The sequence below is a fragment of the Trichosurus vulpecula genome, chromosome 4 (genome assembly GCF_011100635.1).
Source record: "Trichosurus vulpecula isolate mTriVul1 chromosome 4, mTriVul1.pri, whole genome shotgun sequence".
NCBI classification, from domain to species: domain Eukaryota; kingdom Metazoa; phylum Chordata; class Mammalia; order Diprotodontia; family Phalangeridae; genus Trichosurus; species Trichosurus vulpecula.
This window is the reverse complement of record NC_050576.1, coordinates 211,182,951-211,208,836: the sequence shown is the minus strand read 5'-3', so window position 1 is coordinate 211,208,836 and position 25,886 is coordinate 211,182,951. Positions and strand designations below refer to the sequence as shown.

Genomic DNA, 25,886 nt, shown 5'->3' with positions numbered 1-25,886 from the left:
AGCCAAACACCAAAGACCATCCTGCATTGCTGTGTCTTCAAAATCTCTTGTAATAATAAGCTGGTTGACATCATCCTTCTCTTCCAATTCATCTCTCAGTGGGATAGAGTCAGCAGGGACTTTCTCTTTTTGCTATATGCATGCTGTCTGACGTAATTCTCATTGGCATGAATGTAATTACTGATACCACACAGTGAAAATGAAATCAATATATGTTTGGGCATACAGCTGATGTGGACAGAGTCCAGCAACAGAGATCTTGGGAAACAAAAAAGCAGAAAGCTAATTTTTGATGTCATTTAGTATAATAAAGCACACATGTGAGAGAAACCTGACGTAATTTAAGTAGTAAAAGGAGAAAAGGCAGTGCATCTCATAGAGAGGAATAAGGGGGAAAGAAATAAAAAAAAAGTCTACGAAATCAAAATAGATTTGAATCCTTTATTAACATTCTGACCAATATATCTGACTAATCTTGGAAAAGTAGATTTTTCCTCTCAATTTCACGGCTTTTTAGAATGAATTAATAGGGGAGTTATACCCTGAGGACTCTGGGCATGAATGCCTTCTTGAGACTCTACTCAGCTTAACAAGATACCTGAATCTCAAAATAGTGCCATGGTGAAAAACAGCAAGCAAAAATCTTTAATTGCAAAATTCCCATCTGTGGCCACAATCTCTTTACCTTTTTCCTGTTCCACTCCTTCACATTTATGGATCCTGGTCTTAGTCCTCATTATGGCCTCTGGTTCCAGGACCTCTCCTTATTCTCTCTGTCCAGTAGCTCCCTTCTGGCTTGATTGCCTCCCTACCAAGCCTGGACTCCTTGGCTAGTTTTCATAAAGATGCTCTGGTCAGGACTCTAGGTTCCTTCACCCCCTTGACCTTCTTACCTTCTAAGTTTCTATTATAGCTCCCAAGCTGCCAAGTGCTTATGACAAAAGTCACAAAACTGGGCTGACTAGTTCAAGCCCAAATTCATGCTATTTACTCTTGGCTGGATCCTCACTGCTGCTCTGCAACCCTTAATGTAATCTCCTTGCACTCTGGCCATTTCTGCAGTCTCCAAACACCATTGCTGCCCATACAGAGACTGTCCTAGAGGAACTTCCCCCCTCCTGGAATCCTGCTGTCCTAATTAGTGACTGCTTCAGTTGACCTACTTTCTTTTTTACAGTAAAGTCTCAACTATGCTTCACACCTCTTACTCTCTAGTCATGTTCTGCACAGCCTCATCAACCAACTTACCACTGCTCTATCTTTCTTTTCCTCCCAGTTTTGGAGCTGTGATGAAATCAGCTCTGCCATAGCTCCTTCATGGGGGTGTCAATCTACTTCCCTACTGCCCCACTCACCATGACCATTATTTCCTGCACCAAAGTGTCCCTCCCGGGTGACCACTCCCCTATTCATTTTGTCTCCCCCATTAAAATATAAGCATCTTGAGATCTTTGCTTTGGCATTCCTAGCATTTAACACAGTGCTTGGAACATATTAATAATTTAATAAATGCTTTTTTCAGGCATTCATTCTGGTAAATGACCCTATTGTGTTATTCATTCAGGATATAAAGAGTTTTGAATGCCAAAAAAGAAGGCATTTGAGTAGGGGGATGACATAGTTAGACCTATACTTTAGGAAAATCACTTTGCCAGCTTATTGGAGCATGGATTGTAGTGGGGAGAGGCTTGAGTTAGGGAGGCTTTTTAGAAGGCTATTGCAATAGTGATATTACAGGTGAGAGGGGACAAGGGTGTGGTTGGGTGAGTGGAGAGACGAAAATGTATAAAAGAGATGTTTTGAAGTTTGTTGTTGTTGAGTCATTCCATCATGTGCAATTCGTCATGACTCCGTGGATCATAATAGCACACCAGGTCCTTCTGTCCTCCACTGTCTTCCAAAGTCTGTCCAAACTCATGTTCCATGATACCGTCTGTCCATCTCATCCTCCGCTGTCCTCACTTGTCGTCAATCTTTACCAATATCAAGGTCTTTTCCAATGACTTATCATGTGGCCAAAGTGCTTAAGCTTCAGCTTTAATATTTGACCTTTCATGAAAAGTTTGAATCAATTTCAAGTACTAACTGGTTTGATCTCCTTGCTATCCAAGAGACTCTTGAAAGTCTTCTCTAGCACCACAATTCAAAAGCATTGACTCTGTGGCACTCAGCTTTCCTTATAGTCTCTCACAGCCTTACATTGCTACTGGAAAAACCACAGCTTTGGCTATACAGACCATCCTCAGCAAGGTGATCTCTGACTGTGAGTATGCTGTCCAAATTTGCCATCGTTTTCCTTCTAAGGAGCAAGCATCTTTTAATTCATGGCTGCAGTTGCCATCTTTGGTGATCCTTGAGCCCAACAATATAAAACCTGCTTCCCTTTCTTTTCCCTCTATTTTCCAGGAAGTGATGGGACCACTTTTGAAGGTAAAAACACCATAATTGAGTAATGGATTGAATATGTGAAGTAAGAGTGAAGAACTGAGGATGTACAGTGAGAGAGGAGACTTCAAGGAATGTTTAGCGTAGTGAGAAAAGAGGCCTTCTCTGAGAGTGTTATGTCTCTATGGGTAACATTCTGTCCAGGAAAATGGATGTGTGAGGTGTTAGGGAAAACCAGTACCCCAAATAGTGAGAGGGACATAAAACCAAAGGTGAGTTTACAGAGATAGCAGGGCAAGGCTGGCTCAGACCAGGGACTTGGTTTGGTCTGGAGTAAAATAAAATACTAATGGTTAACAAAAGAAACTTTGCCTAGTCACAAAAAGAGGACATTCAAGCAGGGAAAGAATATTCAGTGAGCCTTGGTTTAGTTAAGTGCATTCTCCCTGCCTCTTTGCTGTCCATGGGAGCAGCCAGAGTTCTTTGCGGCATTTTTGTACTCAGGTGATCAGGATGCTATATCAAGGGCCAGAGCCTTAGTCCTCTGAGCCAACTGAGTCTCAAGGATGTCTTGATACTTTTTAAGAAAAAAATTAACTTAGTACACATAGTGGAAAACTAGTAGCATACAAATCTCCAAATTGGACAGAGACCAATCTAGATCAGGGCAAGGGGTTGGGGCAGGCTTCACGATTTGGACAGAGTGTAGACAACTCCTACCATACAGCACTGCTTCTATCTGTCATTGCTTCCCCTATAAATTCATATTTCTAAGAAGGATACACAACAGGAAAAAAGAATAGAACAAGCATTACAAAGGTAATAACAGAAGTTGGTTAGAAGAAGGCGCTCTAACCTGGTACTTTAGAAGCATTAACCTCAAGGTAGGGTACAGAGAAAATAAAGAAGGAAAAAATAAGTATAGAGCATATGAATCAGAAAAGAAAATTCAGAGAAGAAAAACAATGAAGAGAACAAAGCAAAGGAAGATTTCTTGGGAAACGATGTCATAAAAGAAATTTACTTCAAATAAGAGGTTGGAAAGAAAGAGGAGAGGGAAGACTTCGAAATAATCACTTAAGCAGGCAAGAAAAGAGAAAGGTAAAAAGAGAGGGAAATAGATCACTAAGTAAAAAAAATGCAAAATGAACAATTTAATTAAATTCAGAGAATTGGAGATGGGGAAAGCAAATAGAATGGGGAAGGGAAGTTAGAGTCTGTGGGAATTGACTAACATCAAAGAAATGTAAGATAAACTAACTGCAAGAACAAATTAGTGATTTAAAAGAGGAAGGAGATAAAAAAAATCAATAAAGAAATGGAGGAAAACCCATGTCTTACAACTATGACATTAAATTTGAATGAACAATCCATTATTTATTGTTAAAGTGAAAAGAATGACTGAAAAGATTTAAAAAACTTAGCCTGGCACTTTCATTCATGTAGAGTTTCTAATGAAAGCTTCCCCTAGAAATGCAGATATGCACTTTGTAATCTTAGGGAGTTGCCTAGTGGCACTGAGAGACTGTTGCTTGCCCAGGATCACGCTGCCAGTGATGTTAGGGGCGAGACATGAATCCCAATTGTCCTGACTCTGAGGCCAGCTTTCTATCCATTATGCCAGTTCTCTATCTATTAGCCAAGCTGTATCTCAAGAGAATGAATAGGAAAACAAAATCCAATAATCTGTTATATACAAGAAACAGATCTAAAAAGTAAAGACATGTACAGGATCAAAATCTGAGGCTGGAACAAAATTTACTGTGCATCTGGTGAATCCAATAAAGCAGTAGTTGCAGTGATATCATCTGATAGGGCAAAATAAAAATTCATAACATCAGTAAAGATACACAAGGACATTATATCATGCAGAAAGGAACCAGAAACAATGAACCACTAGTGGAAGTATGAACTGGATCAACAATCCTGCAAAGACATTTGAAATTATTCTAAAAAAGTAATTATATACATCCTTTAACCCCCAAATCCCATTGTTAAGCATATACCCCAAGCAAGTAAAAGATAAAAAGAAATCCCACCCCCAATATTTAAAACAGCACTTTTTTATTGGAGCAAAGGACTGAAAATAAAGTAAATGCTCTTCAATTAGAGAATGGCTAAACAAATTGTGGTACAAGAAAATCACTATACTCTTAAGAAATGATGACTACAAGGAATACAGAGAGGCATGGGAAAATTTCTGTGAACTGATATGAAGTGAAGTAAACAGGGCTACACACGTACATATATGTACCCACACACGCAAACACAATGATTAAAACAATGCAAATGGAAAGAACAGAAAAAAATTGAAACTGAACACTGTAATTTTAATGAACAAATTTGGCCCCAAGGAGAAATATGAAGATGTAATTCTTGCCCCTCCCCACCCTTTTTTTTTTTGCAGAGTCAGGAGACAATGGGTGTTGGGTACCATGTACTATTACATTTTGTCAATATATTGCTCAGTTTTGCTGAAGTGATTATCTTCTTTCATTTTTATTCATTGTTATAAGGAATGGTTCTCTTAAGGGAAAAGGGAGAAATATCGGGAAATGAGGGTCATGACAAATCAAAGATATCAGTAATATTCAAAAATATTTTGAAAGGAATGTCTATGGTGCTGCTACTAGGTAATGAGTTTGATTGCTAAGTTAAAGAACATACAATGTTCCTTTAGGTGAGATAACTTCTCACATCTAATGTCACAGGTCTCTAGGCTATTCCCAAACTTTGATCTATGATGAAGGTAAAGCATGAGATTTGTTTTCTCAGAAGAAAATCCTTTTTGATTTTCTGGAATAGGATCCAGACCAGAAAGTTATAGACCAGAAAGTCAACAGGTAGATGTATATCACAAGACTTGGCAGTATTTCTCCATCCACCAAGATAAATTTCAATAGTCACTGAAAGAGTAAAATAATATCAAAATTCTGGGAACTCTCTGAAACTCTCATTAAATAGACTAGCTTCTGACATATGGGCTATTATTAAATATAGTGGAAAACATTGGTTCAACAATACTCATCCAGACGTTTCAGGCCTTAATCATATTCTAGGTATTTTCTCTGTAAGGATCCAAAAGACATGGTAAATGTCCTGAGTTTGCAGTGTCATGGGATACAAGAAAAGCTTCTAGCCTTTGAGTAGCATTGGTTGGTGGAGGAAAGAGAGGGAGAAGGGTCTATATTGTTAAAAAGCTGTCCAGGTACTAAACGTCCAAGGAGCCTTGGCTCTGCTTTTGCACTTCCTCCCCCAACTAAGTTGTATGTTTTGGGGATCAAGAGCTCCCCCACAGATTCTTTTGTGTTCCCACATGGCACGTCACAAAGTAAACACTCAATGATAACTTACTGATGAATTACTCTGTAGGATACCAATAAATGGTGAGAGGACCTCAATTATCCGCACATTTCTCTGAGTCTCTCAGTGTGTTTCTCTTTCCCAAAAGCAGAGCAGCTAACAACTTCATGATTTGCCTTACTGATAACTTAATACTTCCAATGACAGGTGAAACATGGGGGGATTATACTCCAGATCTAATTCTTACTAGTAGGGAGAAAATAGTTGCTGAGGCAGAAATGATGAGAATTCTGGGAGTAAGTAATGCTTTGCAGTCTAGAATGTGATAAAGATCCACTGGAGAAGGAAATGGCAAACCATTCCAGTGTCTTTGCCAAGAAAATCGCATACAGGTGAGAAAGAGTAGGACATGATCGAACTACTGAATGACAATAGTAACAACAATATGATAAAAAAGAAATGTGGATAGAGTGTGAAATACGCAGTAGATTTTAAGAAAGTAGAGTTCAAAGCGTTCAGAGGAAGATAGAAACCCAGACTAAAATTCAAGTGGGGAAAATCATTTCAGGACTGCTGGGATCTTGACTTTGATTCTTAAGAAAATTTTAGAATAGATTGTTAATGAGATGGTTAGTAGACCTCTGGAAATGGAAGCAGTGTTTACAAAGGGCTAACATGCCATTGTTAAGAACAGATCGCTCTAGAATAATCTTATATCCTTTTTTGAAAGGGTTGCTACAAAGGTAGATGAGGAAAATGCTAAAGATTCAGTTTACTTAGATTTTAGCAAAGCCATTGATCGCGTGTCTCATGCTATTAATACGGATAACATGAAGAAATATGTATTAGGCAACAGTACAGTCAGATGGATTCACAAAGAGTTGAATGACAGGACTCAAACAACAGCAATTAATGCTTTAATATCAATGTGGAAGATCTTCAGGGAAGTGCCCCAGGAATCTGTGCTTAGTCTGAAGATGTTTACCATTTTTATCAATGACTTGCATAAAGGTACAGATAGCATGTTCATTACATTTTCAAAAGACACTAAGCTGAGAGGGATAGATAATGCAAAGGATGGAAGAGTCAGGATTGAAATAGACCTTGACAGGTTGGGCTACTGGGCTGAATCTAACAAGGTGAATTTTGTTACGGGTAAATGTAAAGTCTTACACATGGACACAAAAATCAATTTCTCAAGTACAAGATAGGAGTTTGTGGTTAAGACAGGAGATTGAAAAAGTTCTGGGTGTTTTAGTGGATGTCAAAAGCAAGATGGCCCCAATATGATGTGTCGGTTAAGAAACTTGAAGCTTCATTGAGTGGTATTGTTTCCAGGACTAAGGAGACAGTGGACCCTCTGTACTCTGTTCTGGACAGATGTCATTTAGAGTATGGTGTTCAGTTCTAGGTGCCACAGTTTAAGAAGGATACAACTAAGCCAATGAGAATTTAGAAGATGGCAATCACGATAGCAAAGAGCCTAGCATCCATGTCATATAAGGATCACTTGAAAGAAGTGGGGATATTAAGACTAGGTAAGAGAAGACTGAGAATAGCTCTTTTAAGTTATATGAGGCAGCCATGTGACATTCTAGCTATCAAGTAACGTGACTGTGAATAAATGAATGCACAATGAATGAAATTGATTCAAGAAGGACCACAGAATCTTTTTAGTAACAAAAAATAAATAGGGACCCAGTTCTTACCTTCTCAAATCTGGCAACAAAGTACAAAATGCAGCCTGAAGGAAGGTATAAGTCTAAGTAGACGTTCACTTCTATTTTTACTATATACAATCAAGACAAATGCTTTGATATATTTCGAGAACAGACAGATTTTTGTTTCAATGTTGTGGGCAAGAACCAAATACATAATGAATAAGGAATGTTTGAGACTTTGTATGGAGAAAGTGAATAGTTGGGGAGGAGCCTTCACACCAACAGAACATTATGTTCTCTAAACTGTGCAATATTTTGAAGGTGGTTTATATGAAGCTTTATGGATCCAAAACTAGCAGAAAGCACTTTTTTTACATTATGCAGACCAGTTTCTTCCATGTCATCCTACCCAGTGCCCAGAGTGTATGCTTTCCGAAACATGGGAAAATTGGGATTGCTTTGTGATATAGTAAACTTGATAAGAACAAATATAGGGCTATATTACAGAAAGTAAAGTTTTTACACAACAAACTTAAATTGAAAAAGAGCATTTTCTTTGGAACGTACAAAGGAAAGATATGGATAGCTATTAGAACTGTAAGCACTACAAAATTTGAATCTTAATCATGTCTCCAAAAATGTTCAAATGGTAATTGTCATCATTTTGTGTAAGAGTTCAGGTTGTATACTCCCCCTTTGTTGTGTACTCCCCCTTTGTTGTGTAATCCCCCTTTGTTGTGTACTCCCCTTTTGTATTTTAAAACAAGACTGCCGAGTTCTTTTTATTGGCAAGTACATTTTGAACGGTCATTTTAGTAACAAAGGAGCATGTTTAAACATATACAGCCAATCCAATGGAGTAGCAAACTAGCAAACATTTTAATAACCATGTGGGGAGATAGTTTCCATTTTACAAAAAAATGTAATAAGAAAATAGCTTCTTATTTGAAACACCAAATTAGGTCAAAAATTTTTTTATGAAAAAGAATGTTACTTATAGATTTGAGACTCATTTGATGGTCCTATTTATTTCTAGTAAGAGGTAATTCAATCATTTTCCAGGACAATCAAATAATTTGGCTAAGTCCTTATTCCAAGCTTCTTAAGAATTTATTGGAAGCAGATAAGATATGCATATTTTGGGGTCTAAAAAGGGTAGTAATGACAACAACACCAATAATATTTTTATAGCACTTTAAGATTTGCAAAGCACATTACAGTTTATATCATTTGGTCCCCACAACAACCCTGTGAGGTAGGTGCTTTACAGGTGTGGAAACTGAGACTAGGAGAAGATAAGTGACTTGTCCAGGGTCACACAGGTAGTAAATAAGGCAGGATTTGAACTTGGGTCTTCTTGACTCCTGGTCCAACACTACATCTACTGTATCACCTAGCTGCAGGTCTCATACATGTCTAGGGTTCTTGAAAAGTATACACACAGACACCCACCTACATATATATATATATACACGAACAATACATGTGTATGCATATATATGCATATGGGTATATGTACATATGCATGTGTATACATATTTAAATTCATAGCTCTACATGTTCTCTTTTATAAATGTTATTATATGTATATATGTGCGTGTGTATATGTGTGCATATATATGCTTCCTAGTTTATTCCATAAAGAGTAAGAGGATTTGAAATAACATTAGCCAAAGAGAGGTTGATTACTGATAATTATAATAATTACTACTGAAGTCAAAATGTAAATAGGAAACTAGGAAAAATTAGTTGTCCTGGCCACAAAAGTGCAGCTTAGAGAAAAAGAATCTATAAAATGCTGGTCCCTCTTCCCCAACAAGAACAACAAAAAAAGTTTGATAAGGAAATAGAAGGAAGGAAGGAAGAGATTAATGAAGATTAATAGACATTTGTGATGAGGTTAGAAATTAAAATGAACTTATTGATTGAGATGAAATGAGAATTCAGTAGAAGCTGTGTTTTGTTTAAAGACTTGACTTGATGGACACAAAGAAGAGGTCTGTCCAAGAGCATTGAAAAGTCAGAGTGATATCTGTTTAGAAGGGCCTCCATTCGAATAGTCACATACCTATAGTATTTTATAGCTTTTCTTCTCAAGATTAGAAGCCCAAAGTACTTCTTTACTCCCTTATGGTAGAGAACAACTGCTTCCTTATAAAATCTGAATATTTAAGCTTTTTTTGTATATTGTTGTTGCTCAGTCATGTTCAACTCTTTGTGACCCCACTTGAGATTTTCTTGGCAAAGACACTGGGGTGGGTTGCCATTTCCTTCTCCAGATGAGGAAACTGAGGAAAACAGGGTGAACTGACTTGCCTAGGATCATACAGTTAGGAAGTATCTGAGCCAGATTGGAACTCAGGACTTCCAGACTCCAGACCCAGTGCTCTGTGCACTATGGCAACACCTAGTTGTTTTTAAAAATATACCCAAGACAAGTAATTCTTTCAGCCTGGTCTATTATAGAAGATTTTCAGTTTTCATTGCTCAAATGATTAATGACAGCGAAGAATAGAACTTGCAAAGAAATATAGAAGAAGGAAATATGATTTTGCAAACATAAAGAATCCTGATTGTGCAAATTCCCTTTGCCAGTAAGCATTGCAACCCATTCATGATTGACTAGATAAGTCTAGTTATTAAGTATCTAAGTATACTAAGGATCAGAGGCAGGATTTCAATTCATGTTTTCCTGACTGCAAGCTGAGCACTAGGGCATTTTATATTGCTGCTTTAATAATATAGCATCTGTGTTTTAAAGAAAATAGCTAATGATCATTTTTGAGCATTGGCAAGTATAGATTAACTCTCTGAAGTGTTGCTTAGTCAGAGGAAGGGTAATTCAATCTATTTCCTTCTCATCCTTACTTCAAACTTCTGCCTCAGTTCCATATTTCCTTCTTCATCTCCTTCTGGAATGGGCACATTGTAGTATTCACCTTCTTCTTGATTAAGCAACTTATACCTTTCAAAGAAATAGAAGAAAATGGTAAGTTCGCTTATCCTCAAAACAACAACAGTTTATGCAATGCCTCTCCTTCAACCGGTGATTAAACTGTTTGATAATCAGATATAGCAAAACCAAGCAGGTTCCGTCCAGTCACTTTTGGAGGACTTGTTTGGATCCTTTTGAAAAGAGTTATTCTAATTCTCTATGTATGCAAAGTTTTAAGCCAAATAACTTTATTTGCAGATACATTTTGACTAGATGAGGTCTTACCATCCACTTGCTGGCATTTTCATAAGTTCCGATACACCAAATGAAAGTGAACCCATAAAATCATTTCTTGTTGTTCGATCCCAGTCCCAGATCTCAACAGATAACCGTCTATCTTTATCTGTAGGTTTTAATTTGCTAGAAAGAATGAGAGGAAAAAAAAATCACACACTCATCATCTCAGCATGAATCAGGGAGAAAATGGTCCCAATGATACCCCCCAACTATACTGCATAACTTCTCAGGAAATAGTTTTTCTTTCCAGAAGATAGAGAAGATAACAGTGACACTCTGTTTATCCATTAACCTGAGAAGACAGCCACAGGCAGAAAGGCATAGGGATATTCTAAATATCATGATGGTTTGTAAAAATACATCGCACTAAGAGCAAGAATAGAGCACATACAGAAAGGACAAATTATCAGAGAAGACGAGAACAGATCTCTATTGTTGCTATTTGTCCTTCTTTCTTGAAGAGGACCATAACATCAGGAATGTGATGCCATGACTTGCAAGTCAATGGGATTTAGGTGAGGGAGGGCTGTGCAAAGTCACCAGCCTCACTCTCTCCTCCAGAGCCATCTGGGTCCAGTGGCAAGATATAGATCAGGATGACTGGAGATGGCCCTGGATGCAGTAGGAGACCTTGGCCTTTTGAAGTTACTGTCTTTTCTAGGTCTCAGTTTGACTGAGGCAATGCCCATTCAGTGATTAAGGCTAGGTAAGAAATGAGGCAAAGCATGGCCTCTTTTCACCTAGAGAAGAGGTTTCTACTTACAATGTGAATAACTCATTCCACTGTGGGTTTAGTGTGGAGCGGATCGTTTTGGTTTTTTGTTTACTTTCATTCTTAGGGTCAGGGATAAGTTTCAGCTTCACATAGGGATCGGAAAGTCCATTTGGATCCATAGGGATTAAGTTTTTTGCATCTCGTACTATACAAAGAGAAAAAGAAAAAAAAAAGCAAATGTTAATAAAAGAGGGCTAACCATTGTAAACACAAATCTGCTGATGGCAATCCAAGCCAAATGGAAGAAATGTCAAGTTCACATGAGGCTTGGGAGAAGGCAACAAATATGATGAACCTTTAAAAAAGTACTATTCAGTTCCATAGTCAGAGCTTGGTCACACAGATGTTTGCTTTTAATAAGTGCTATAAAAGCCAGACTTTCTTATCCCCTCTCTATCCCCAAATCTAGGATCTCCCTTCCTCTACCCAGAGAGCTATAACTAGCAATTCTGAGTTGATTGAGTACCACAAGATGGACTCAGGTGCAAAAAGTACAAAAGCACACTCAAATCAATATTTTTTTTAAGAAAGGACAAACACATTTGGAAATAAGGGAATGACCTTAGAAAGAGACTGGATCTCAGAATAAAAAGCCTGAGGGGAGAGACCCTGAGATAATGCAAGGTTTCTGCCAAGGGAGTGGGGTTAGTTGCAAAAGAAAGTTGGGGAGAAACTCATCTAGAGGTGATGTCTTGGGGGTGGGGTGGAACCATGTCACCCAATAGTATATTTGTATTTTTAATAATTATTTTTGCTAACTAGATTCTAAGCTCAGTGGCTGCTATGTGTTGAAGGAATATAAGTGCTCCTGGTGTTCTCCAAATTCTTGAACCTCTGGGCATAATTCTAGGCAGCCAGGTGGCACGGTGGATAAGTTCAAGACCTGGAGTTGGGAACATCTGAGTTCAAATCCAGCCTAAGATATTTACCACCAAATCACTTAACTTTCTTCTGTCTCAGATTCTTCATGTGAACGAAAGGGATAATAGTAGTACTTAGTTCACAGGATCAAGTGAGATAATATTTGCAGAGTTCTTTGCAAACTTTATGGTAGCCTTTATGTTAGCTCTTATTATTATTAATTACATAATTATTAATTATTATTTTTAGGAAGGTAGGTAGTCATAGTGGATATAGTACTGGATCATTCTTAAAGTGCTTTAGTCGTGAAGAACAGAGATGAAATTTCATCTCAAATAATTAATAGCAGTGTGACCCTAAGCTAGTGATTCACTTCTATCAACCTTATTTTACCCCTTTATAAAACGGGGTACTACTAGGACTACTAGGTTGTTCTTAGGGTCAAATCAGGAAAGAAATATATATATATATATAAAACACTTTGTAAAACACAAAGTGTTATAAAAATCATTATTATTTTTATTATTATTCTTTCAGTGACAACTCTACCTAGCCCAAAGATATATTTACAAACTTTAAATTCAACTAAATAAAAAGATCAGGTTAATAATCCCAACACAGAGAAACCTTTTACATTTCTTCAGAATCTAAATCTACCTTATATTTTAAAAACATTTTCATCACTGGCAATAACTGATTATGACCCAGTCTTTTGTGACAAATAACAGAACACTACCCATTTCCTCAAATCACACTTTTTAAAAAATTTGAAATCTCCTAAGGAAACAAACAACATCACCATGCTTTACTTTTAAACACCAAAGTTCATTCTGTACTTTCTGGTTTCCTAGTTTCAGATGTCACAGACTGAAGATTCATCTGCCAGTTGGGTACACACATGGATTAAATCTAGTGCTGGCATTCAGAAGCTTTAAAACAAAACAAAACAAAATAAAACTGATCCATGGACCATTCAAAAAATGAATAAACTCCTTGAATTCACATTGGTTAAATGAAAGACCCAAGTTCTATCAGGGAACTTAAAAGTAATAGCAGCAGTAGTAACAACAACAGGTTTGTGAAGTACAGTACATATATTATCTCATTTGATTTGTACTGCAACTCTGTGATATGGAGAGTTTTTATGGCATCTTAGAAGTCAAAGGACTTGCCCAGAGTCAGCTGTGTAGGAAGTACCTAAGGTTAGATTTGAACTCAGGGCTTCATGACTCCAGACTTAGCACATTATCCATAATGCCACCAAATATAATATAGCATATAGTCAGTCAGTCAGGAAGCAATTAAATGCTTACTATTTTCTGGGAACTATACCAAGCACTGGGAATATTAAAAAAAAAAGCAAAAGATAGTCCCTGTTCTCAAGGACCACACCTTATAAAGGGGGAAACAAAATGGAAATCACTTGTTGTTCAGTCATTTTTCAGTCCCCCTTTGAGACCCCATTTGGGGTTTTCTTGGCTGAGATACTGGAGTGTTTTGCCATTTCCTTCTCCAGCTCATTTTACAGTTGAGGAAACTGAGGCAAACAGGGTTAATTGACTTGCCCAGAGTCACACAGCTAATAAGGGTCTGAGGCCAGATTTGACCTCAAGAAGATGAGTCTTCCTGATTCCAGGTAGGGTACTCTATCTATTATGCCGCCGGCTAGAAAAAATTACTATGTACATAAGATGTACATAAGATATATGCAGGATAAATTGAAAACAACCAAGAGAGGATATCCAAAGTTTTTTTTTTTGATTATCTCTCCCAGTAAAACATTTGTATGTGTGAGTGTGTGTGTGTGTGTGTGTGTGTGTGTGTGTGTGTGTGTGTCTGTGTGTCTGTGTATGTCTGTGTATGCCTCTGGGTAAGTCCCTAAATTCCTTAATGCTCTAGGCAAACCTCTAAAAGAGGTTTGTTTTTAGCCTTTTGTGTGTCAGGACCCCTTTAACAGTGTGATCAATTCTATTTAAACCTCCTTTCAAAATACCATTTCTAAATGCATAAAACAAAATGCACAGGATTACGGAAAAAAAAAAAAACAATTATATTAAGTGAAACACACAATGGGTCCAGAACACAGGTTAAGAATGTCTGCCCTACTTATATGAACCGATGCTGAGTGAGGGGAGCAGAACCAGGGGATCATTATACACAATTACTGACATACAGTCTCTGTGAGGACTAATTTCAATAGACTTGGGTCTTCTCATCAATGCAAGGTTCAAAGACAGCTCCAAAAGACTCAGATGGAAAAAGCTATGCACATCCAGAGAAAGAATTAAGGAGTTTGAATTGCAGATTGAGGTAAACTATTTGCTCTCTCTTTCTTTTCCCTTCTTTTTTGGTTTCATTTCTTCTTTCTCATGATTCATTCCTTTGGTTATAATTCTTCTTTATGACTGGGCTATTATGTAAATAAGTTCAATGAGAAAGTATATGCAGAACCTATATTGGACTACATGCCATCTTGGGGTGGGGGGGAGGAGGAGAGGGAGAGAAAATTTGGAACTCAAAAACTTGTGGAACAGAGCGTTGTAAACTAAAAATAAATTAAAAGATTGACAGAGGAAAAAAAAAGAATGTCTGCTCTAAGACTACTAAACATAGAGTAGGTGCCAACCTGCCCTGGTCGAGGGACTTTCCCCACCTGGTAGTTTCTATATGCAAATGAAATCACTGGTCCATCATGATGAAAAATACTCTCTACCTCCAGAGAAAGAACTGATAAAGTCTGAATGCAGACTGAAGCATATTATTTTCCACTTTAGTTTTTTCATGGTGTTTTTCCCCCTTTGGGTCCGTGAATTCTTTTACAGCATGAATAATATGGTAATATGTTTTCCATGATTGAACATGTATAACCTGTATCAAATTGCTTATCTCATCAAGGAGAGAAGTGAGAGAGGGAGGGAGAAAAACTCAAAATTTTAAAAAATTAATGTTAAAAATGTCTTTACATATAATTGGGGGAAAATAATTTAAGAAAAAAAACCCACTGGTTCAGTACTTGTTCCGACCACACACACACACATACACACACAATCACACACGCTTTACCAATATTATGTAGAAGTATTATAAAAATATACAAAAATTAAAAATATGAAATATTTCAAAATAATTTTATTTTATTTAATAGTATACGACCCTTTTTCTTTTCCTTTCACTAAAATTATAGCACTTTTTAATGAGAGCAAAGTGTTTGAATATGGCTCATTATTTTTTAAAACCCAGGTTTAGCATTTCGTGATAGGGAGAGTCAAAGGTTTAGTTCCAACTTGAATTTATTTTTATACTTGGTTTTAACAGCTGAAAAAGATACTTCACAAAGATATAGATATCCAAAGGGAAGAAATGAATCATTTGTTGAGAAAACTAAATTATGATACTTATTTTTTAATCCTATCCAGAAATTATGCAAAGCTTTTGTTTAAACTTGGCTATATATTTCCATCTTCCCAGAGATTAAAGTAGAAGTTCTAATATTTCCTTCCCTCACAACCCACTATAGAAACCATTGATATAGAGAACCAGAATCTTGCTCCTTCTTAGAATTAACCAGACAAATCATTCAAACAATAAGATAGATGGAGTGCCATACTTAGACCTGATTTTGTGTCCCACTTGATCCTTACTAGCTGAAACGACCCTAAGCAAACCACAAAATCCTCTCTGTACCTTAGGCAACCCTCTAGAACCTATCTACTAAAGCTTAGTTAGACCAGTTTAGATCTGCCTCTGTGTAGGGAATTTCCATCCTTGTCAAAAACCCAGTGCCTTCCTGTATTCCTGTGTGGTACAGAGAACAACGTAATGTAACATAGAGAGTGCTGAACTTGAAGTCAGAAAACCTGGGTTCAGAATTCTGCTTCCGACACTTGCTAGCAGTAGAACCACAGGCAAGTTACATAATTCTTTGTGCCTCAGTTTCCTGACCTATAATATACATATTATGATATTTGTACAACCAACTGCGTGGTGAGAAAAAGTTTTGTAAAAATCAAAGTGAGTCATTATCCCTGCTGCTGTTGCTGTTAAATATAAATCCATGATACTTGGGAAACTCATTTGGGTGAGCCACTTCGCTTTACTGAGTCTCATTTTCTTCATCTGTAAAATGAAGGGGCTACAATAGATGATCACTAAGATCCCTCGCTAACTCTAACATATCATGACTTTACTATTCTTTTTTTTTTGCAGGGGGGAAGGCAGGGCAATTGGGGTTAAGTGACTTGCCGAAGGTCACACAGCTAGTAAATGTGTCAAGTGTCTGAGCCCCAATTTGAGCTCAGATACTCCTGACTCCAGGGCCGGTGCTCTGTGCCACCTAGCTGCCCCTTGACTTTACTCTTCTGAATAAGGATATGGCCCAAGTTCTGGAACTACATGAACTTTGGGGGAGCATAGAAATTCACTATACCTCTTCTGATCTGTTAAGTAGACCCTTGCGTCCCCAAAGAGTTGGTATATCTCCCCTAATATCAACAGACCATAGATTGAGAGCAGGAAAGGGAGCTGGTGATTATCTATGTGGTGCAGCTGATGAAAAGCTGGGCTCAGTCAGGAAGACTTATGTTTAAATCTGGCCTCAGATACTTGCTAACTACGTGACCCTGGGCCAGTCAGTTCACCTCTGCTTGCTTGAGTCTCCTCATGGGGATAATAACAGTAACTATTTCTCAGGGTTATTGAAAAGGGAAAATGAGATAATATTTGTAAAGCACTTCAAAGCCTTAGTAATATATAAATGCTACCTAGTTATCACCTAGTCCAGCTCTTATTTTAAAGCTAAGAATAATGCACCCCAAAGATGTTAGGTAACTTGACTAAGGGCGAATCTAGTGCTAACAATGACAATAACGACTGGCATTTATATGTGCCAGTTACTGTGCCAAGTACATTCCAGTGATTAAATCATTTGATCCTGCCAACAAGTCCGAGAGATGGGTGCCCTGTTTTACAGTTGAGGAAACTGAGGCAAACAAAAGTTAAGTGACTTGCCCAAGGTCACACTGCCAGTAAGGGTCAGAGACTAGATTTGAACTCAGATCTTGGCTCCTGGCCCAGACCAAGATCTGGACCTAGATCTTCTGATTCTAAATTTATCTCTCTTTTTATGAATATCTACAGGGTCTAGTATGCCCCTCCTCTTACGCAATCTTTATTTCAGCCAAGCTGTTTTCCGTGCACAATGTGCTCTCTCCTATCACTGTGTCTGCTTCAGGCACGGAATGTCCTCCCTCCTCACCCTTGATTTGTATAGTTCCTGCCTTCCTTGAAGGGACAGCTCAAGTGTCACCTCCTATAAGGAGCTTCTGCTGTTCTCAGGTGCTGGTACTCCCCTCGCCCAGCTCTCTGCAATTATGCTGTATATTGTTTATATTTACATGTCTGTGTACATGTTATTTTATCCCAATAGAATGTAAGCTCCTTGAGATCAGGGACTACTTTATTTTTGTCTTTGTATCCCCAGCGCATAGCACAGTGCTAGGCATACAGTAGGTGGCTCCTTACCTTCCTTCACTCCAGATATCTAATCAGGTTCTAGTTCTGACAGATTCTACCTACACAACATCTCTCCCATCTGTTTCCTTCCTTCTGCTCAGAACCACCAAACTCATTCCAGCCCAAATCTTCTCTTACCTGTACTACTGCAATAGCATTCTAATTGGTCTTCCTTTATACCTCTCCTCTTGCCAATCTGTTATCCATATAGCTAGCAAAGTGGTTTTCCTAAAGCGTAGGTGTGACCATGTCACTCCTCTGCTCAAGGACCTCCAATGGCTTCTTATTACCTCTCAGACCAAATATGAGCTCCTCTATTTGGTGTTTCTAGCCTTTCACAATATGACTCCAATCCTTCTTTCTTGCCTTATCATACATTAACTCCCTTCAGGCACTCCTTTGTCCAGCCAAACTAGCTTCTTGTTGTTTGATCAAATATCCAACTCTATCCCCTTTCTCCTTGCCTTTGCACAGATTCTCCCCTTTGCTTAGAATGCTCTCCCTCTTCTACCTCTGCCTCCCTGAATCCCTAGTTTTCTTCAAAGCTCAGCATAAGTTCTACCTTCCACCTTTGGTCTTTCCTAATCTCCCCAGTTGCTGCTGTCTTCTTTCAGAATTATCTCTTATTTGTTCTGTCCAACTTATATGTCTACATGTCTCTCCCCTAATTAAATGTAAACTCTTTGACAATGAGAATTTTTTCATTTTTGTTTTGGCAACTCCATTTCCTAGCACAAGATGTGGCATACAATGGGTGCTTAATAACTGCTACTTGTTATTGACTGATTGCAGTGTGCTGCATTACAAGACTACCAGCAGACACTTGGCCTTATGTTGCATTCTCAAATTTTTCCACTATTTCATCTATGATTTATGACTGTTTCTTTGATAACCTAAGATATGATTTTGGATCCTGAAAGATATTGCCTTTCCAACTAACCAGACTTTATGTGATTGCTTTGAAAACAGTATTCATATGGACAGATTACATTCAATCCCCAGGTGAGCCATATTTAGAGTGATTCTATCTCAGAACTTTTCTCAATTCTATCTAGATGGCATAATTGTGATGCTGATGATGTTGGTAAGGGAAGGAAGATTTGGGCTTAATCAAAAGGATTAGATTTATTCTGCCCAGGAGGCTGAACCAGGACTAATTCTATAAGCATTTACTGCTGTAGAGAACTACGCCAGGTGCTGGGGGAAATAGAATAATTAGGCAAGACAGTCTCTATTCTTATCAAGTGAGTATAATATAGTAGAGGGACAAGACACAAATACATAATTGCACACACAGGTTCATAAGTAGATGAGGGAGTGGGAAAATAAAATACTATCTGAGATCCAAGTCAAAGAGTGGCTATAAAAGGGGGCAGAGGGACAGGGATGAGACAATAAAGCTTCCTGGTAGAGGTAACATTTGAGTTGGATTTTGATGAATGATGTTGCATGCATCAGACACAGTAAATAAAGGTGTTGAAGCTTCTGTTTGATTCCCAACTCTGCTACTGACTAGCTTCATAAATTTGGGCAGATTACTTAGTCTTTCTGGTGTTCAATCTCCCCATTTGTGCAAAGGGAATAATATAACTTACCCTGCCCACTTCACAGAACAAAAGTTCAAACTTATCAGCTTGCCATTTGACATCCTCCACAATCTGGAACCAGCACACCTTTGTAGCTGTATCTAACAGTACTCCCTTATATCCACCTTTAAGGGCTGATTTCATATTACTCCCCTTCCATGTTACTCTCCAGTGTGTTACACTCAAGCCAGGCCATTAGCAATTCTCCATGAATGACAATTCATCTTTAGTTGTTTGTGCCATGGGACAGTCCATCTCCTCAGGTATGGAAGGCACTGCCCCTCTCACCTTCACCCTTTGGAATCCCTACTTCTGTTCAAAGCACTTCTCAGGAGTCACCTCCAACATGAGGCCCTCTGCTCTGTCCATCTTGAAATTAACTTATAATTATTTTGTATTTGCTTACCTCTGCATGAATTATAACATGCCTCTTCCTCCACTAGAATGTAAGGCCTTTGAAGTCAGGGACTATTTAATTTTTGTCTCTATATTTCTAGCTCTGTGTGCCTTTGCAGATGCTTAATAAATGTTTCTTAAGTTCACTTTTTTTACTGTAACATACAGATGGGTAGAGAAAGTTTTGGTGTTATGGAAAGAAAGCTGGCCTAGCACTTAAGTTTGTTGAATAATATCAATGACATATCAGTCATCCAATGAGACCTATAGTTATTTTGTGAAATAAGGGCCCAGTTTGACTAGGTCTTTCTTCTTTATATTTGGTATCATAAAATAATAAAAATTCTGTTAAAATGAGATGACTCCCACTGAGTTTAAATCTATAAAAGAATAGGCAAAATTCTTAGACCCCTGTCTAAAAATGTGGGAAACTTTAGAAAAGCTGTGAAAGAAAGAAAGGAAGGAAGGAAGGAAAGAAGGAAGGAAGAAAGAAAAGAAAGGAAAGGGAAGGCATATAAGACTTGGCCAGAGCCCAGTGAAACATCAAGAAGGATTTTTTTCATTTTGTTGTTGAAATAAGAGCAGAATTACAGAGGGTAAAGCACAAACTAATAAAAAAAATACCTCCTCTAGGAACTTGTGGATAAGATAGTAACTTGAAAGGTCACAGCAGAGCCCAACTCTGCCCTATATATGCCAGCAAATAATTTAAAAGGGCAGCAGACCAAATAATGATGAGAAAAAGTCAAAGAGAAACAGTTTCTTCATCTATCCAAGGACTTCTGAAAGGGGTCACAAATCAGGAAAATCATCGAGCACAGATAAACAAACCAAAACTCTGCAAGTGCACTGCCTGGAGATGCTCCAGGAGCACCGGAGGCCTGCATCATCCTGTACATAAGGAGGAGGTGGTGGCAGTTGAAAGCCTGGTGTGTTTGGACAGGGAAGTTGTAGGGGGCCAAACATTTAGTAGTAGGCCAAACATCTGTGACACTCCAACATGAAGTACTCCAAAAGGCCCAGAAAACCACATTATTCTGAATATAGACTAACCCAGGAACCCCATAACTTGCTACTGCTTTGAGCTCAGACGCATCAGGGAAGGTATAGGACAATAGGTTAAGATTTTAGGAAAATAAGGTGAGGAACAAACCAGGGCTTTAGTAACCTATTCAAAAGTTTAGGAGGGGCCAGAGCTTGGTCCTTTCACAGAGTTTTGAGTCAGGAACTGAGGATGGAAATTAAACAGAAGTCACAGAAAACTAGGAGGAAATAATATGGGTTAAGAGATGTCCAAGAGGTAAACCCAGAAGAAGAGAATAATACCATGAGGATTGTAAGCAGAGACTCAGAAAAAGTGGACTCCATAATGACTACAGAAGTACCTGGAGGAAATGAAGCAGGAGATTATAAGTGAAGTAAGGCAACGGAAGAAAGACTTGAAAGGAAAATAGCTTAACTGAATGGGCAAATAGGCAGAGCCAGAGAAAGGAGAGAGAAGATTTGAAGAGGGAGAGTAGAGTGGATGAGGGGCAAGCAAAACAAAATTCAAGTTAATAAGGTGGATTTTCAAAAGGAAAGACAGAAAGGGTGAAAATCAGTGGGCTTGGTAAAGAAAGAATGAGCTGTGGAATACATTGTTGTAATTATAGTTCTAGGAATGGTGGCTATAGAACTTAGGCAAGAAAAAGAAACTGAGAGACTAACCACAGGTGAGAAAATCAAACATTGATTTGGTATTTTATATTTGAATCCACTCTGTAGTTGATTCTATAACTCTACTCTGTAGTTTATCCTTTTCTCTCTCTGAGTGAAGAAGCTCATAAGTTCAAAAGTTCAGTCTCTCAAGTTAGATGCAAGAGTTTAGTTTTCCTATTGATCACATTTAATTAAAGGAAAACTCTGAGCTGAGTTTAGAAATTCAGTGCTCTCATAAAATATATTAATTCAAAGGAAATTGTAATCTTGGCACCACATGCAAATCACCTTATGTCAAGAAAAATTGTTATCCCTCATAACTTCAGCTCCTGAAAAATTCTATGAAATCTATCTTCGAAGGCCTACAAGCTGACCTGGTATATTTTGACAAATTACACTGTCCATCCTTGACCAATTAAAAAGGGTCTTATCTCCCTCTTAGGAGCCAGAAAGTCTGCCATCCTTGGTTCATTATCAATAGCCTCAGGATGCAGGTGGATGTAATAAATCAATTAAACATTCTTTTAAGACAGAGAGCCCAGCCCTATGTGAGTGTTGGCCCACTCTTAATGTAATCATGTTCTACTTGTTCCCATGATGCTGCCAACCCTCTAACTAATTGTATTATTATCCTCACCTACCCTGTTTTGTTCTTTGCTCTATGCTTAAAAAAATAAGCTGTACCTCCTCCTCTGGGTCTTTTGAGGTAGCAATTTGACCCACTTTAATAATAGGTTTATGCTCTGCTAATAAATTGTTATCATGCCTGGAGAAAATATGCCTCAGTTTTCCTTTGTCGAATTGCATTCTCAGCATAGGCCAAGAAAAAAAAAACACACTTTTTTTTGAAGATGATTAAGCTGGACTTTTAAAAACCCAGGAATTCAACTAAAAAAACTGAAATGCCTTCAAAAAAGTACCCGGAAATAACAATGCTGTATGTGAATCATTATATTGACAAAACCTGGGAAGAGAGAGAAAGAAAAAATCCATTATTTTTTAATGGACTTCACATTACATGTAAAATATTTGGGAGTCTATATACCAAGATACACTTAGGAATTATATGACTGCAATGAAAAAGCACTGATTACAGAAATAAAGATGGACCTAAATAATTGAAAAGGTATTGAATGTTGAAGGTTGGAAGATGCCACTGGAAGAAAATGACAGCCCTACCTAAAAACATTTACTTGCTCAATATCATGACGTTTGAAATACTACTAGCAAATATAAGAATAAAGTTCACCTGGAGGAACAAAGCTCAAAAATCTCCAGGGAAATAATGGGGAAAAAAGTAGAAAGAAAGGGAGCCTAACAGCACCAAATCTCTATACTTTATTATTAAATCATAATCATCAAAACTTCATGCTGATAAAAAATTGGAAAGTTGATCTTTGGGACATATTAGAAATAAAATACCCAGCAGCAAACACACATACTATACTACTAGTTATATGTTTAATAAAGACAAATATCTCAAGTCCTAAGAAAAGGACAAGCAATTCAACAAAAACTGCTGGGAAAACTGGAAAATAGTCTGGCAAAAAATTGGTTTTAGCCAACATCTCACACCATATGCCACAATATGTTTCAAACGGATATGTGAAGTAGATATAAAAGTTTCATCATAAATTATTGGAACAAGGAGATAGTTTTCATAATTGTGGATGGGAAGATTTTTGACCAAACAAGAGACAGAGAGTATTAAGGAGAAAAATGGACAATTTCGATTACATAAAATTGAAAAGATTTGCATGAATAAAATCAACCTAGTTGAAATCCTTCTAGGAACTTTATCCAATAGAAGTCTGATATGAAAGCTATATATATGAGAACAAGAGCCATCTCAAAGACATAAATTTTATACTAGAAACAATAAGGAGAGAATCACTAAAACTTTGTGCGAAGGGAAGTGACATGGTCTGACCTTAGTTTAGCATTCCTATGCTTTAAAAATATTAATTTGGCAAGTGAATATGAAAAAAAACATATATTAAATGCTTCCTATATGCCAAACACTGTTTTTTAAAGTATTTATTCTGAATTTAACAAACACCAAATAAAATTAACACATCTATATACAAAGTAGAATAGAAAGAGAATTTTGTACATGAAACTGTCAAGCTTTATGACGTTCATTTTGCTTTACATTTTAATTATATAATAAATTATACATGTACCTTTCAAAGGTGTTCTGCAAAGTACTAAGTGATGGGAAACAAAGATGGGAAGAAAGTCCCTAGCCTCAAGCTAGATAACACATATAGAAGAGTGGTGGCCAAGGAAGGTTATTTTTGTTCGGAAAGTTCAGAGATGGGCAGTGAAGATATAGGAGACCAGATTACATATGCTTTTCCAAGAGTTTCCACAACAGGAATGCTGGGGATGAGGTAGTTGAGGAGAGCAACAGCAAGAGATCTGGTAAGAAGTAAAGAGAACCATGGCTAAAGCCTATCTAGATGCTGGGGGCCAAATAATGAATGAAAAAGAATTGAAGAGAGGAAAGGCTGTAGGCAGGAGTCCAGTAGTGACTAATTACTAATAATGTATGCCAGTAGTAATGAGCTTCTGAATTTATAGGGTATGAATGAAAGAGTCAGATGCAAGAAACATTATAGAGGTAGAATTGACATGACTTGGACAGTGGAATGAGTGAGAAAATGAGATGAGTGAGAAGGAAGAGATGAAAATGACTTTGAGACTAGAAATCTAGATGGCTAAATGAATGATAGTATAAAATAAAATAGTATAAGATAAATGGTTTAGATAAGATGAAATCTAAGGTCTCTTCCAGCTCAATTGACTACCTCTCCTTTGTTTACTCAGCTACAAACTTAATAATCATAATTCCAGGCCCTGGAAAAGTCAATGGTAATGGCTTATAATTTTTTCTTTCTTCCTTTTCTTTTTTTTCTCCCAAGAACACAGACTTGCCAGAGAGAAGCAAGATGGTGGATTAGCCACTTTCTGCAAAATTCTTCAAACCTCAATCTCTTTAAAAAGGAATTATTGTCTCATAATTAGAGCTAGATCCACAGGACAAGAACACAGAATCCTCGGACAAGGTAAAACCTTATGAATTTTAATATCTAGAAATTGCAGCAACCTTCACAAGCTTCCACACACCTGAGGCATGAGCACAAACACATTTTCAGACTTGTGCCAAGGGCCCAGGCCAGGAACAGAGAGAGACAGAGAGAGGAGGAGTGAGAGAAGGAGAGAGAGAAAGAGAGATAAAGAGAAAGACAGAGACAGAGAGAGGATGGAGATAATGGAAAGGATGGGAGAAGAAAATGCACATACACACACTCTCTCTCTCTCTGTACGTGTGTGTGTGTGTGTGTGTATGTGTGTGTATGACTAAAACAATGTCATTTGAAAGAAAACCACTACTAGCGCCACCAACAAATAACAATGACCAAGCTTGACCACAAAGAAGAAATAGAATGTACTCCTTCCCTCCAACGCAGAGATGGGAAATTATGGTTATATGATACTGCACACAATATCTCAGACTTGGTTGATGTGTTAGTTTTGCTGAACTGTTTTGATATTATCTCTTTTGTCTTTATTCTTTGATAGAAGAGATTACTTTATGCGGTGGAAGTGAAAAGGAAGGGATCATTAGGAAATCATGATGTTAAAATCAAAAGTATCAATAAAGGTTTTGTTTTATTTTAAATTATTTTTTTGATTGCCAAGCATTTATTTTCTCTCTGCCTTGCCCAAAGAAAAAGGGAAACCTTTGTAACAAATATGCAGTCAAGTAAAACAAATCATCAATAAATATTTTAAAGATTTTAAAAAGCACACATTCGCCTTGTACCTGAAAAACAATGGCAATTTTTCTGGAACCTAAGTGTGATACCTAAGGATGTGTGACCTAAAGATGACACATCTGCAGATCAAAATATCTCTGGTTTATGTTGTTGGCTGTTTCAGAATGGAAAAACTGCCCAGTTTCCTAATTGTGATGCAGACATGGCATACTAATCACATTCTTTTTTTGTGGTAAGATGTTTTACTTTGCAATTATCAGCTGTCAAAGCCAGAGTAAAGTAAAGCCAGACCAAGGCTGAAGAGTTACATAATTTCTTGATAAAACACCATAAAATTTTTGCATAATATCCAGTCAAACAATATATTGGGAAATGATTATGTAAGGCAGGGGCCCAGGCTTGGCAGAGACAAAGCAAACATAACCATTTCAAAATGAATTCCACTTGCAGAATAATTGTATGCTGTGAGCTAAAATAGAATATTTTTCTATTCACCATCTTTCTGGGCACTGTTACCTTACACTCTCCAGAATATGGAGATAGTATGGAAGATAAAAAAGACATTCACTATTTGTGAGACACTGGGGGAAAAGTTCCTTTAACTCTAAAATGAATTGAACACAGCGTTCTAACTGAAGTTCTTCTGCCATCTCTCAAATGTTCCAAAATGGTTTTACGTTTTTAGCCTCAAGCTGT

The 25,886-nt window shown here is 37.5% G+C and overlaps 1 protein-coding gene across 1 annotated transcript in view; it reads right to left on the bottom strand.

The window, feature by feature from the left end:
• Positions 1–25,886, bottom strand: part of PRKCA (protein kinase C alpha) — a 511,588-nt gene that overhangs the window by 78,169 nt on the left and 407,533 nt on the right. The window contains exons 6-8 of the mRNA XM_036758262.1: positions 11,345–11,501; positions 10,570–10,704; positions 10,218–10,314 (exon numbers count right to left, since the gene is read on the bottom strand). Coding sequence (XP_036614157.1) covers positions 10,218–10,314; positions 10,570–10,704; positions 11,345–11,501 — 389 coding nt within the window. The remainder of the gene's footprint in view (positions 1–10,217; positions 10,315–10,569; positions 10,705–11,344; positions 11,502–25,886) is intronic.